At 34.2% G+C, this 13744-nt stretch overlaps 4 protein-coding genes across 6 annotated transcripts; 3 read left to right on the forward strand and 1 right to left on the reverse strand.

Annotated features, from left to right (window-relative positions):
* Window positions 1–16: 16 nt before the first annotated feature.
* Window positions 17–6975, forward strand: LOC132704110 (coatomer subunit alpha). Its single transcript, XM_060673890.1, has 13 exons — window positions 17–1250; window positions 1306–1507; window positions 3384–3565; window positions 3623–3833; window positions 3891–4053; window positions 4112–4333; window positions 4489–4654; window positions 4712–4935; window positions 4996–5269; window positions 5714–6009; window positions 6062–6254; window positions 6340–6551; window positions 6632–6975. The coding sequence occupies exons 1-13, from the start codon at window positions 170–172 to the stop codon at window positions 6866–6868; spliced, it is 3663 nt and encodes a 1220-aa protein (XP_060529873.1). The 5' UTR covers window positions 17–169; the 3' UTR covers window positions 6869–6975.
* Window positions 6976–7049: 74 nt separating this feature from the next.
* LOC132704111 (kinesin-like protein KIF9) lies at window positions 7050–10966 on the forward strand. Of its 2 annotated transcripts, XM_060673891.1 has the most exons (11): window positions 7050–7965; window positions 8022–8115; window positions 8169–8394; window positions 8445–8572; window positions 8633–8853; window positions 9312–9450; window positions 9510–9797; window positions 9865–9943; window positions 9998–10332; window positions 10392–10664; window positions 10733–10966. In XM_060673891.1, the coding sequence occupies exons 1-11, from the start codon at window positions 7709–7711 to the stop codon at window positions 10943–10945; spliced, it is 2253 nt and encodes a 750-aa protein (XP_060529874.1). In that variant the 5' UTR covers window positions 7050–7708; the 3' UTR covers window positions 10946–10966. The 2 variants fall into 2 exon arrangements, with proteins under 2 accessions (XP_060529874.1, XP_060529875.1); XM_060673892.1 differs by lacking the exon at window positions 10733–10966 and having other exon boundaries at window positions 10406–10570.
* A 599-nt stretch (window positions 10967–11565) lies between these two features.
* On the forward strand, window positions 11566–12756 carry LOC132704115 (translocator protein). 2 transcript variants are annotated; one of them, XR_009619231.1, is made up of 4 exons: window positions 11567–12022; window positions 12073–12167; window positions 12266–12515; window positions 12570–12745. XR_009619231.1 is itself a non-coding variant. In XM_060673898.1 (3 exons), the coding sequence occupies exons 1-3, from the start codon at window positions 11794–11796 to the stop codon at window positions 12455–12457; spliced, it is 516 nt and encodes a 171-aa protein (XP_060529881.1). In that variant the 5' UTR covers window positions 11566–11793; the 3' UTR covers window positions 12458–12756. The 2 variants fall into 2 exon arrangements, 1 of the variants encoding a protein (XP_060529881.1); XM_060673898.1 differs by having other exon boundaries at window positions 11566–12022; window positions 12266–12756.
* A 131-nt stretch (window positions 12757–12887) lies between these two features.
* LOC132704114 (transcription factor BTF3 homolog 4-like) lies at window positions 12888–13744 on the reverse strand. Its single transcript, XM_060673897.1, has one exon. The coding sequence runs from the start codon at window positions 13577–13579 to the stop codon at window positions 13061–13063; it is 519 nt and encodes a 172-aa protein (XP_060529880.1). The 5' UTR covers window positions 13580–13744; the 3' UTR covers window positions 12888–13060.

A 13744-nucleotide genomic window follows, 5' to 3' on the forward strand; every position in this document is an offset into this window, starting at 1 on the left:
TCTGTGACATTGACATGACAGCCACGTATTTACTTTATTTGTGGTGTTGTGTTCTAAACCTTAATAATTTTCATTAAATGATTAATTTAGTAAATACCATTGAAAAAAAGAAACTTGCCTAAGGTTAAAAAAATCGTTTATTTTGTTGAAAGCGACTAAGTACTTAGAGATGCTAACAAAATTTGAAACCAAATCTGCAAGAGTGAAAGGCTTGTCTTTTCACCCAAAAAGGCCGTGGATTCTAGCAAGTTTACACAATGGTTGCATTCAACTATGGGATTACAGGATGTGCACTCTATTGGAAAAATTTGAGGAGCATGACGGTCCAGTAAGGGGTATTTGTTTTCATAACCAACAACCTTTATTTGTATCAGGAGGAGATGACTACAAAATTAAAGTATGGAATTATAAGCAGAAAAGATGTATTTTTACCTTGTTGGGTCACCTTGATTATATACGGACCACTGAATTCCATCATGAGTATCCCTGGATTGTTTCTGCTTCTGATGATCAAACTATTCGGATTTGGAATTGGCAAAGTCGTACTTGTATTTGTGTTCTCACAGGGCATAATCATTATGTGATGTGTGCAATGTTTCATCCCAGTGAAGACTTGCTTGTGTCTGCATCTTTGGATTCTACAGTAAGAGTTTGGGATATATCTGGTCTTAGGAAGAAAAATGTTGCCCCAGGACCATCTGGATTGGAGGAACATTTAAAAAATCCTGGTGCCACTGATCTTTTTGGTGTTTCTGATGCAGTTGTAAAACATGTCCTAGAGGGGCATGACAGAGGAGTCAACTGGGCAAGCTTCCATCATTCCCTACCTTTAATTGTGTCAGGAGCGGATGATCGTCAAATAAAATTGTGGAGAATGAATGATTCTAAAGCTTGGGAAGTTGATACTTGCAGAGGACATTATAACAATGTTTCTTGTGTTTTATTTCACCCCAGGCAAGAATTAATTCTATCAAACAGTGAGGACAAGAGTATTAGGGTGTGGGATATGCAAAAGAGAACTTGCCTTCATACTTTTCGAAGGGAACATGAAAGATTTTGGGTTATGACATCTCATCCAAATTTGAATCTGTTTGCCGCAGGTCACGATGCAGGTATGATTATTTTCAAGCTTGAAAGAGAGAGACCTGCATATACAGTTCATGGAAATTTGTTGTACTATGTCAAAGAAAGATATTTAAGGAAACTGGATTTTACTACCGCAAAAGATGTACCTGTCATTCAAATAAAAGGTAGACATTGTTGATTGACCTCTATTACAATAGAGGTATATTTTTTCTCTTATAGGTGGTGGAAAAATTCCCATATACAAAATGTCATTTAATCCTGCCGAAAATGCAGTGTTGCTTTCAACTCGTACATCCAACCTAGATAACAGTACTTACGACTTGTATATCATCCCTAAAGAGCAAGAAAGGGATGATCATGTTCCAGAAGTTGAGAGCAAAAGGTCTAGCGGTTTGACCGCGCTTTGGGTGGCTAGAAACAGGTAAAACTTCATAAATCGATCAATACATTTTATTAAACTTGAAGTCATTGAAACGGGCCATCGTCTATGCCTCAGATGGTTTAACTAAGATTGCTTGTATCACCGCATCAGGCTGTTTTGCAAAATCACTATACTACTGAAAACCGCATGTCAAATAGCTTATTCCTAATCTATTATATCAGTAACGGAAATCAAAACCGTTATACCATACTATTATTATTATTATTACCATTATTAAATACTAGTAATCGTTCCTTTAGCAAAATATATTTTTTATAATTACCTGTTTACTATTAAAACGCCAAAATTGGCCATTATATAAAATATAAATGTCAATAATAATCAATACTCATTACTATATGACTGCAATATATTATATATATAGTTCCGTGTTCAATGTTTTGAGATCCAACAAACAAGACGACCAAAATACACTATAAATAGCTGCAATCTTAATATGATTGACATTTATACATCATTATAAGTTTTGCTATTTTGTTTACCAAAGCATACTTGAATTACGTGGAATTCCGAAATTTGTGTGAGCAGATGGGCATCATATTAAATGAATATTGATTATTATTTTTATTTTTTGTATGTTTTGCTAAAAGAACGAAAATTAGGATTTAATAATGGAAGGGATACTGAAAATATTCCCAAAGGTGCGATACCATTTTGAGTTTTTGTTTTTTATTTCTAATAGATTAAGAAAAAGATATCAAAATGCTGTTTTCACTGGCTTGGTAGATTCTTATTTGCCTATCCTTTCTTGCAATAAAAGTGATATCATTGCATTAATTTTATGAAAAAAATAAATAGTGATGACATAAAACGCCTTCTAGCGGCAATAAAAGCAGTCTACATCATTCTACTCAGAGCAGCGTCGCTAAAGAATTTATGCCAACTGTACAGCGGCGTTCATTTTAGCTCTCTGATAGAAGACTATTTCTCAAATAATGGGGTTAATCCGTAAAAATGTAATAATAAAAATAAAATAGAAATAAAATCAAAATATATATATATATATATATATATATATATATATATATATATATATATATATATATATATATATATATATATATATATATATATATATATATATATATATATATATATATATATATATATATATATATATATTATTGGAAAAGAAAAACTTATTATCTTTGTGTATAAAAAAACTATTATCTTATAGATATTGAAAATATATGCGAACCAAATTTTAATGCCTAATAATTTTTTAGAGCCACCTATTGTTTAAAAAAATACTTATTTTGACCACTTATTGCATTTAGAGCAACATCATTTTTTAAAAGGAATTTGTAAAACTCCAAACAGCTTAAAGTCCCGTTACACCTTGCAATCGTGGCTGATTTCATATGAAGTTGACTTTTTTCGGAACTAAAAAAAGTGTTTTATAATTGAGAACACTGTCTTTCTCTGCATTAATACCGCGAGGCAGAGTGCAAAGTTAACCATCAAAGATATGTTTTTAAACCCCAGTTCCTTTTTTGTACAATTATCGATATCAAAATAGTTTCATTTATTAATGTTTCATTTTACAATAAAGTAGTTTTAATTGCGGATTGATATAACTAATTGAAAAATCCGGGACAACCCAGGACGAGTAGATTTTCCAGGATGTTGACTTAAAAACCTGACCCTGTACCGGCTAATCCAGTACGGATGGTCAGCCTGGATTAATTCAAGGAAGCGATTACGCCCCTGACAGACATTCTAGAACATCAAAAATGATTTCCAGCATTTCTTTTGGCTGCTTTGTTTAGAATTGTTTTACCCAAAACCTTACGAAAATTCTTTTCGAAGATAGGGCTACCAGGTACAGATCCTGAACCAAAGGTAATGTTTTTAGGTTTGCTGTTTTGGATCGTTCCCATCAGTTAGTAATTAAAAATTTAAAAAATGAAGTTACTAAGAAGGTGCAAACGCCACCCTGCGATGAAATTTTTTATGCCGGAACTGGTATGTTATTACTTCGTGATGCAGAACATGTTACCCTATTTGACGTGCAACAAAAACGAATTTTATCACAAGGTAATATTTTAATGCTTTTTGTACTAACTCTGTATTGACCCTGTGCTAAACTTTTAGTGAAAATCAACAAATGTCGCTATGTTGTTTGGTCTAATGATATGGCTCATATTGCTCTCCTTGCAAAACACACTGTGACTATTTGCAATAGAAAACTTGATGTCCTATGCTCCCTTCATGAAAATACACGTGTCAAGTCAGGAGCATGGGATGATTCTGGAGTTTTTATTTACACTACCAGTAATCATATCAAGTACACTCTCACTAATGGGTAATTATATGGTCAGAGTTATAGAACTAGGATATTAAAAATAGAATGATCTTTTAGTGACCATGGAATTATAAGAACCTTGGACTTACCTATTTACATCACCAGAGTAAAGGGAAGCCAAGTGTTTTGTTTGGATAGAGAATGCAAACCTCGAATTTTGACAGTAGATCCTACAGAATACAAATTCAAATTAGCTTTGATAAACCACCGCTATGAAGAGGTGACTTAATCAAATTCTGTATGAATAACTCAGTATTCACATGGAAGTATATCTTTAGGTACTTTATATGGTCCAGAAATCAAGACTTGTTGGTCAGTCTATCATATCATACCTTCAACAGAAAGGGTATCCTGAGGTTGCATTGCATTTTGTCAAAGATGACAAAACCCGCTTCACTTTAGCATTGGAATGTGGTAATATTGAAGTGGCCTTAGAAGCTGCAAAGTCTTTGAATGATAAGGCTTGTTGGGATCAATTAGCGCAAGCTGCTTTGTGGCAGGTAAATTACCAAGTCTATGTAGGTTTCTCCTCCAATTATGATTTCAATTTTAATGAGTTTCAAACAGTTATAGATATTAACTTTAGCAGCAGTGCTAATTATTCACCCACATCTCTCAGTTTATACTTCTTTTTTCAGCAAAGTATTATTTTTAGGGCAATCACCAAGTGGTGGAAATGTGCTACCAGAGAACAAAGAGCTTTGAAAAGCTTTCTTTTCTTTATTTAATTACAGGCAATTTGGATAAACTAAGAAAGATGACTAAAATTGCTGAAATCAGAAAAGCCAGATCCTCACAGTATCATGGAGCTCTACTTTTAGGTGCACAAAACCGAAATTCTACTGTTCTGGTTACTGTTACATATTATTATTTTCTAGGTGACCTTGAAGAACGTGTTAAGATCCTGAAATCATCAAATCAGCTATCGCTGGCATATTTGACAGCTGCTACACATGGAATGACTGACGAAGCAGAACAATTAATTGCCCAGATAGGAAACAACAAAAAATTACCGGATATCGATCCAAATGCAAAATTTTTGAAGCCACCTCCTCCAATACAACAAGCAGAATCAAATTGGCCTCTACTCACCGTAAGCAAAGTAAGATGGTGCATAAACATTGTTCATTTGTGCAGTAGAATTATAGAATTTTTTTTACAGGGCTATTTTGAAAACACTGCAGCTGCAGCGACAGCAGCTAACAAATCACTAATGGCAGAACCGACCATTGATACTGGCATGGAAGAAGCAGGTGGCTGGGGCGACGAAGATGATCTAGAAATAGATCAAGAAGAAAAGAAAGGTGTTGCTGCTGGCTCAACCGGAGAAGGGGAAGCGGGATGGGACGTTGAAGATGCTGATCTTGAAATTCCAGACCTCGGTCCTGCACAGACGACTGAAATCAGTGATAGCTACGTACATCTTCCTGCACAAGGTAAGACCTGTGTCTTATTTTTATTTAGTTTATAAGAACATTAGTTCGAAGGCATATATACAAAAATATTGATAAAGTTTAAGAAGCTCCCTCTATGGAATCATCGGTTTGTATCAATCAACAGCAACAAAGTTTTTTGTTTTTAAGTAAAATTTGGCTGTTTTTATTATTATATATGTATATATATTATTATTATTATTCACGTATTTAATTTGATTTTTTAAATCGAACTTCCTTTATATTATAGCGTTTAATGGTTAGGTGCCACAAACGTTACTGAAACATTTTAAAAAATACAACTTTGATAGTTTAACGCTTTTGGATCAACCTGTATAGTGTGAAAGTAATTTTAATGAGTTATCACTTTGCGTATCGCACATGTTCTGTGCAGGGAACATCCATTGAATATTTGTTGATTCAATTTACCGTTTTATATGTTTCCAGGCCCTTCCCCAAGACTTAGCTGGACTAAATCTTCTCAGTTAGCTGCCGATCATATTGCGGCCGGATCGTTTGAATCTGCTTGCCGGCTACTTCACGACCAAGTGGGCATCGTAAACTTTAAACCATACGAGAGCATGTTTATGACTCTGTATGGGAGCTCCCGAACCGTTTCTGTCCACCTGCAAAACGTCCCACCTATATTTGCTTACCCGCTCAGAAATTGGAAGGATGCAAATATAAAAACCAGCCTTCCCGCTACAGGAGTTAAATTAAATGATTTGATTTCTCGTTTACAGGTGATCAACATCATCTGAGTTTAAATTATAGGTAATATTGTTAATATTCAAGGTTTGTTATCAACTAACCACTGGCGGCAAATTCACGGAGGCGATCGAAAGATTTCAAAATCTTCTTCTGGCTATAACACTCTTGATAGTGGATAACAAGCAAGAAATAGCTGAAGCTCAGCAGTTGCTGAAAATATGCGGCGAATATATTTGCGGCTTGCAAATGGAAACGCTTCGAAAAACACTACCGAAAGGTATTACTTATTTAATTTTTATATTAATACAAGGTGTTTTCTCAAATTCAGTGTGGATGTTATTAATTTTGTGCTGTCTAAAAAGGTTCGGCAGAAGAACAGAAAAGGCAATGCGAAATGGCGGCATACTTTACGCATTGCAAGTTACAACCTATTCATCAAATCCTAACTCTTAGAACGGCGCTAAATATGTATTTCAAGTTGAAGAATTTCAAAACTGCCGCGTCCTTCGCGAAAAGACTACTCGACTTAGGACCCAGACCGGAAGTCGCACAACAGACCAGAAAAATTTTGCAGGTAACAATTTTGTTTTGTGGTTAGGCCTGTATAAAAATATTTTTTATTATACAAAATTTGATGTAATTGTGTTATTTCAGGCTTGCGATGCAAATCCTGTGGATGAAATGAAATTAAGCTATGATGAACACAACCCCTTCTCGATCTGCGGTTACTCCTACACTCCAATATATCGGGGCAAAGCGGAAGAGAAATGTCCTCTCTGTGAAACTTCATACCTTCCCAAATACAAGGGGTGTTTATGTAATGTATGCCAGGTAGCGGAAATAGGTAAAAATTCGATTGGATTGAGGATAAGTTCGCATCAGTTCCGATAAGGTGTTATATAAAATATTGTCAAGCTGTAATAATGAACTGAAACATATATATATATATAATAAATAATTAGTATTCGTCAGAGATTCTTCATTAACAACACCCCTTTAAAACTAATTGGAAACAAAAAGTTTTATAATAATACGAGTTTCGAGAAAAGGCATATATAAATATTGTAGAGAACTTTCGGAGTCACAATTTGATTTACTATTTACTACTAATCTTATGCTCTGAAGAAGTTGAGACAATGATTAGTGACGAAGATCTGTAAGTAATATGATGAAGTTTCTTTGAAACATGACAATTTGATATATTTTAATTTATTAAGTGTTCCAGGTTTTTGTGCAAAATCATTTGGTGTAGAGAAATTTTATGACGAATGTCCTATGAGAAATTACGGAAAGCCAAATAGGTTTTTTTTTTTGGTAAATTTGGGTCATATCTATCTTGAAATATTTACGCCGATGGTACATTTTCTGGTTTTGCGCAACATTCTGAGTAACTTTTGTTGACATTTACCAACGTCTGTCTCTTTCCGCTTTATTAAACCTTAATATCTTTTTGCGTAAGTAAGCTAGCTATTTCCAAAGTATATATTTATGAAAAAATTAGTAACAGTAAAAACTTAGGAAAATGCTAACAAAAGTTACTTGGTGTTTTGCGCAAAACTAAAAAACATACTAATCTACACAGTGTTCCAGTTGAATTTCCAATGTTGTCGTCTATTTCGAATTAAACTGGCAACGCTGCGTGTGCATAAATATTTCATAAACATGCCAAATTTGAAAAAAAAAATTTAGACACTCACTTTTTGAATCCGAATCACCCCGTATTATTTAAAAATGACGTTTGTCAAAATGCCCGCGTTACGAGACAATGTCAAAGTATTTTATAGAATATTCCCCACGGAGCAGCAGTCTACGCCTCATATTCGACTAGATAGGGATTCTAGGAAAATTTTCGTTCGTAATTTGCAGGAACTTTCAAAAAAATTCCTCGAAGAGAAAACCAGCTACTGGGAATTCGATAGCGATGGATTATTTGCCAACGTTGAGCAAGACGTAATTTATTCCGAGGTGGTATCCGGTGTTGTGGAGAAGTAAAAAGTGATTCGCCCTTATAAAGATGTAAACATTGTTTATAAAAAAATTGCAGTGTTGCGAACGGTTACACATCCGTCATTATTGCTTATGGTCAGTCCAGCTCTGGCAAAACTTTTACAGTCGGTGGACTTCATTTTACAGAAGAAGTATGTCATGAGTTAAGTCCGGTTTGCCATAATATGAGTATATAATTTTCTAGGATTTTGGAATTTTGCCGAGAGCTGTAAAACACCTATTTTACATAAAAAGTCTGCAACCAAAAAATGCTAAAATGTCGATATACATCTCTTGTTTGGAATTTGATGGTAAATTTGCAGTCGACCTTTTAAAAGAAGTACCCAATATAGTTAACCTTTATAAAACAAAAGACGCAACTAAAATCAAAATTTCCACAGAATATGAGGCCCTCAAATATATTTTTATTGGTAATATTTCCCTCTATTTTCGGAACATCTGATTTGAATAAATATTTCAGCGGAAGGGAGGAAAACGTTTGCCGAAAATTGTGAAGGGTACCTGTCGAATATTTACACTAGTGTTGTAACTTTTCACGTTACTCTAAAAAATTCGGATTTAACGGATCCTCGAGAACTGATATCAAGGGTTAAGTTAATGCGTATATTAATTAATTTTGTGAAAATGTCATGATTGTTCCTACTTTAGTTGCATATTATTGATTTAGCTGGAAACGATTATGCCGCAAACAGGGGCCGTTTCAGTAAAAGATCAAACCAAATTGGCGGTGCAAACGTAACAAAATCCAATTTGGAACAATTTGTTATTTGTCTCCGAGAAAATACGCAACACTCTGTAAAACTCAAATATAGATCGCATTGCCTGTTATATTACTTAGATGGGGATTTAAGTAACAACAATATGTTAAGGTAGGTAGTTATAATAGTGCAGAAATATTTTGTTTTCTATCTTCAAGGTGTGAAACTCACGAAAAGAACGCTTTTAAATTCTTAAGTCTTTTTTGGTCTCATATTTTCTAATTTTAAAGCATTTCATCAAGTCCCTTAAACTTTAAACTTCGAAATCAACCTTTTTTTGTTAACATTATTTGTCAGTATAATTTCGTTACATGCATAGAACTTCTAGGCTATGACGGGTGGTCCATTATCAATGGGGGGTACATTGATAATGGACCCCCCATCCTAACTTTTTTATTTTACATTTTATTATTTCATAAAAAGAAAGGTCATTTTACGTTGATTTCAAAAATGTATAACATGTTAGAGGGGTGGGTATGTTACCCTGGTATCACATGTTACCTATGTAAAGTATAATATGTTATATGCAATATTGATTTAATTTGCTACATGAATTTTAAATATTTTAGATTTATAGGCCACATTAAAACCTCAAAGCAGGACTTAAAATTGACAATCTCCACGCTTCGGTTTGGTAATTTAGTGATGGGTTTGAAACCGCAAAGGAAATACGTCAACAACGGGGAATTAAAAATGCATTATTTAAATGTAGGCCATAGATGGTTGTTTTGGAAAATTTTATTTTGACATTTCGACCATTTATATAGGAGGCACATTTAAATCCAGAATTACTTAATGAAGACTTGACGGGTGCTCTGAACGAAGAGAATATATTCCACATCGACCGAACTATTGAAGAATTTTTGAAAAATAATATTAACGAAATCACTTTAATGAACGTGGCCGACGCTGCTGTAGCACTTAAAAAATTACGAGAATTGTGTCAGCAGTATGAAAATGAAATCAAACAGTTGCGCGAGGCGACATCATCACGATCGGAGGCTTCCTTGAAGCAGGAAATGCTCCAGCAGGAGCAAGGTTCGCAGATTGAGTCGGTAAGTTAACTGTCTGTCAAATTCCGTAATTGGACACAACAGTAAAGATGTAAAACATATGTTAAAGGGAACTAAAGTTTCAAGTAAGAAAATGTCCAGAAAATCCAAAGGTAGCGCAACTAATGACCTTCGATCGTCTGGGAACGGTGATAACGAAGTTCAGTGTTGATTAGCTTAACTCTGTTAAGTTTTATTTCCAGCATCAACCGATGTCTCATTTTCCCAAACTCTAATAAACACAACGCAACAGACACCATCTCAAGATAAAAATAGACCTAGCCTAGAATCGGTGGGCAAATATGATTCAACAAGCAGTTATAGGAATTCGTATCCAAGTAGTCCTGAAAAAGTCTGTGATGTTGAAGATATGTGGAAGATCTTTTCCTCACAATCAAGTTGCTACCGTGAGACGTTGGAAGAGTACAAGAGGAATGAAACTTACATTCACGACTCGTATCGCATCTTCTTAGATGAAGTAAAGAAGATGCAAAAATTGAAAAGTCATGTGGATAAGTGCATTATTGAGTTAATAACTGTAAGGAAAAGCGTGGCGATAAAGACATAAAAATTTAAATATTTCATTATCCTATTCAGGCTCAAACTTTTAGCAAACGATGCAACCTAGATGAATTTGATGAGAATGGTTTTCCTTTTAAAAGTTTTGCTGAACAAACTTGTCAACTACATGAAGCTCAACAAAGTTTAATTGTGCAGCAGGAAAGGGTACTGAAGTATCGAGAAGATTTTAAGACATGTGCGGATATTCGTCACGGAATTACTAAAAGATTGAAGGAGGAGTTTAGTTTGTTTTGTCGGGAACAATATGATATACCCAATCCTTCGATGGACATAGTCGAAAACGCACTGGTATGAAGTGTACCTATTAATGTAAATACAATAATTCCGTTTTAGGCGCAACATTTTTTTTGTGCCAGGAATCTTACATAAATTTTGATATGGACCTCGACGGACATAGATGTCAGGAAACTGGAATAATAATCCCGCCAATTTCGGCGAAAGCTGAAAGAATCAAGCATTTGCAATATTTATTGCAAAAGGAAATGCAGAAGAAAGCGTGGGCTGTTTCTCGGAAAAAACGTATGTGGAAATCGCATATCATATTACCTATAACCAGTGATAAAAAATAAATTGTATCAAATAAATAATAAGACTTTGTTATTGGGTAGAATATTCTTTGATGATATAAGAAATAAGCAAAGAAAAAGTACACATTTAAATTATTATATAATGGGCTTTGCCATAGCAATGTAAGTGCTGTAAGTATCTAGGATAAGTAAATCCGCTGCAGCAGTGACTCCTCCAAACAAGTGGCATGTGATGTTTGAATAACAGTTTAGTTTACATTACATTTCCATTGGAATGCAGCGCTTATATAAATTTCCAATCCAACTCTAAAACAATTTGGACCTTTTACTTTTATCTGGTTGATTTAGTTGCATTAAAGGTCATCAGTAATGTTTAAACCTTATTAGTCGATTTTGATTCAATTTATATCATTTTCATGTTAAATGTTTAAAAGGGTTTCAAGTGCAACTTTTAAAGTGCGTTTGTATATAATGCTAGAAACAAACTGACAAATAACATGTTAAAATCAATTGGGTTGAAAATCAGCAGGTTTATTTGAAATTTGCCCGTTCTGTTTGGAAAACCAAATGTAATTTTAATTGTTACTTTATTAGATGCGGTAATTGTTTCTATAGAAACAACTTTTTTTTCTGTGGGTTGACCTACCATCTGTGGTGTAGTGTGTTTGTTGTGTCATAGATCTAACAACCACAGGTGTGTAGTGTGTGATAGAGGATTTTTGTCTTATACAGTTTATGCCTGCTAATAATCTAATATTGCTGCTGCCTGATACGCAAAATTGCCGGGTGGGGTTCGCAGTTTTTAAATCTTATCGTGTAGCAACTCTGAAACTTAAACATTTAATTGTGGGAGCCTAAAGACTTAAATACTTATATAGCCCTATTTTAAAATGCCTGTTCAAATTAATTGGCCTGCCGTCGGGGCCGTCGCGTTGCCCCATGTTGGAGGGATAGCGGGTGGAATTATTACAAAAAGGGCTATAAAATCCTGGTATGAAAATTTAAAGCGACCTGATTGGAGGCCACCAAATTGGGCTTTTGCACCTGTATGGACCTCATTGTACACTGGAATGGGATATGCTTCCTATTTGGTATGGAGAGATGGTGGCGGTTTTGAGGGTAATTTCATGAACATAGCATAAAAAATTGATAAAAAAAATTGTTTGCAGGTGCTGCAAGATTACCATTAGTTGTTTATGGTAGTAATTTGTTATTTAATTGGGCATGGACACCAATCTTCTTTGGAGCTAGGGACATTAAGTTGGTGAGTATGAAAATATTTAACAATAATAATGAATATATTTAATTATCTAAAAATGTAATGGTTTTCATGTTTTATAATAACTTTATATTTGTTTTTAGGCATTGATTGAAATGCAACTTGTAAACGCAACAGCAGTTGCAACAGCCTTTTTATTTCATAGAATAAATCCCATTGCAGGCCTGCTTATTGTGCCATATTGCCTATGGCTAAGTGTAGCTACGACATTAAACTATGTCATTTATAGAGACAATAAGGACAACCCAAAGATCAAAGAGATAAAGGAGAACTAACCTTTGGAGAATATCATGTGTGACTTAGAGTAAGACTTTGTTTTAGTCACAAAAGAGGGTCAGTTTTTGTTTATAGAAAAGAAAAAGTATCTACATATATTATATTTTTTAGAAGCACATGTGCACATTTTGCCGCTGTTATACTTGTACACAAGTGGTAAGGTTAAAGTATGTATTTTATATAAGCACCAATTGGAAGCTCAGGCATATTTTGTATTTTGTTATTAATTTAAATATGTAATAAACCAATTAAACAAAGTGTTTTATTATAGCGATCAATTTTTTATATAAAATTAAAATTATGCTTGAAAAAGAGTGTCCAATGTTTTTGGTACTTTTTAATAAACCAGACAATAAAGGTTACAACATATCAAAATTCTACAAATCGATCAGGATTATTTACCAGTTATTAATGAAAATAATGCGAAAATATGAAACACATCCATATATTTCCTAAGAAATATGAATAACATGTTTATTCTATCTTTTAACGAAAATTTTTTATGGTAAATCCTTAAAACAGTATAAATATTTCATGATCTAATAAGATTAGGTCCAAAATCTAAGAAATTTTAAACCACATGGCAAAAGAAACCTTTCAGTTTAATCCAAAGTTTCTTTCAACTTTTCTTCAGTTTTGGCTTCATCCTTTTTGGCAACTTCGGCCTTAGAGGCTTCATCAAAGTTCTCTACCAAGTCTGGAACGTCTTCCTCGTCTTCGGGGACAATTTTATTGATACCCCCTGCATTGGCTACAGAGTTTGCCAAGCGTTTCAACTGAGTAATTCCTTCAGGACCCAACTGGCTCAAAATACCTGGCAGCATATCCGTGATTTGTTTGTTTTCCCCGTGTCCGGTAATAGCAAAAGTGTTTGCAGCTAAGGAAGCTTGTGTTTTTGGGTTATTGAAGTGGATTACAGATCCGTCGTCTTTTATCATATTCACCTCCTCGATTCCAGGAATTGTATTTACAGACAGTTTTTTTAAAGAAGACTGTAATTTCTTGTCGTCAGTCGCTTGAGTCGAATGCACTACCTTCTTCTTGCGCCTTGGTGTTCCCTTGCCTCCAATTCGTACTGCGGAAGACTGGCTCTGCAGTTTCTTCAATTTTTCGATATTCATATCGAGAAGATATTTTGTGATGTCAAACGCGTAATAATTTGAAAACAATGTTACTATTCACTTGTCTTTAAAATAAAATGGTATTTGTTCTAAATTGCTAATAACCACACGTGCTGGAACACCGGTGTGGTAAAAAGAAAATGGTGGACTTCCTTCGTTTCGAAA

Source organism: Cylas formicarius, unplaced genomic scaffold, assembly GCF_029955315.1.
Source record: "Cylas formicarius isolate icCylForm1 unplaced genomic scaffold, icCylForm1.1 PGA_scaffold_6__28_contigs__length_40554024, whole genome shotgun sequence".
Taxonomy (NCBI): domain Eukaryota; kingdom Metazoa; phylum Arthropoda; class Insecta; order Coleoptera; family Brentidae; genus Cylas; species Cylas formicarius.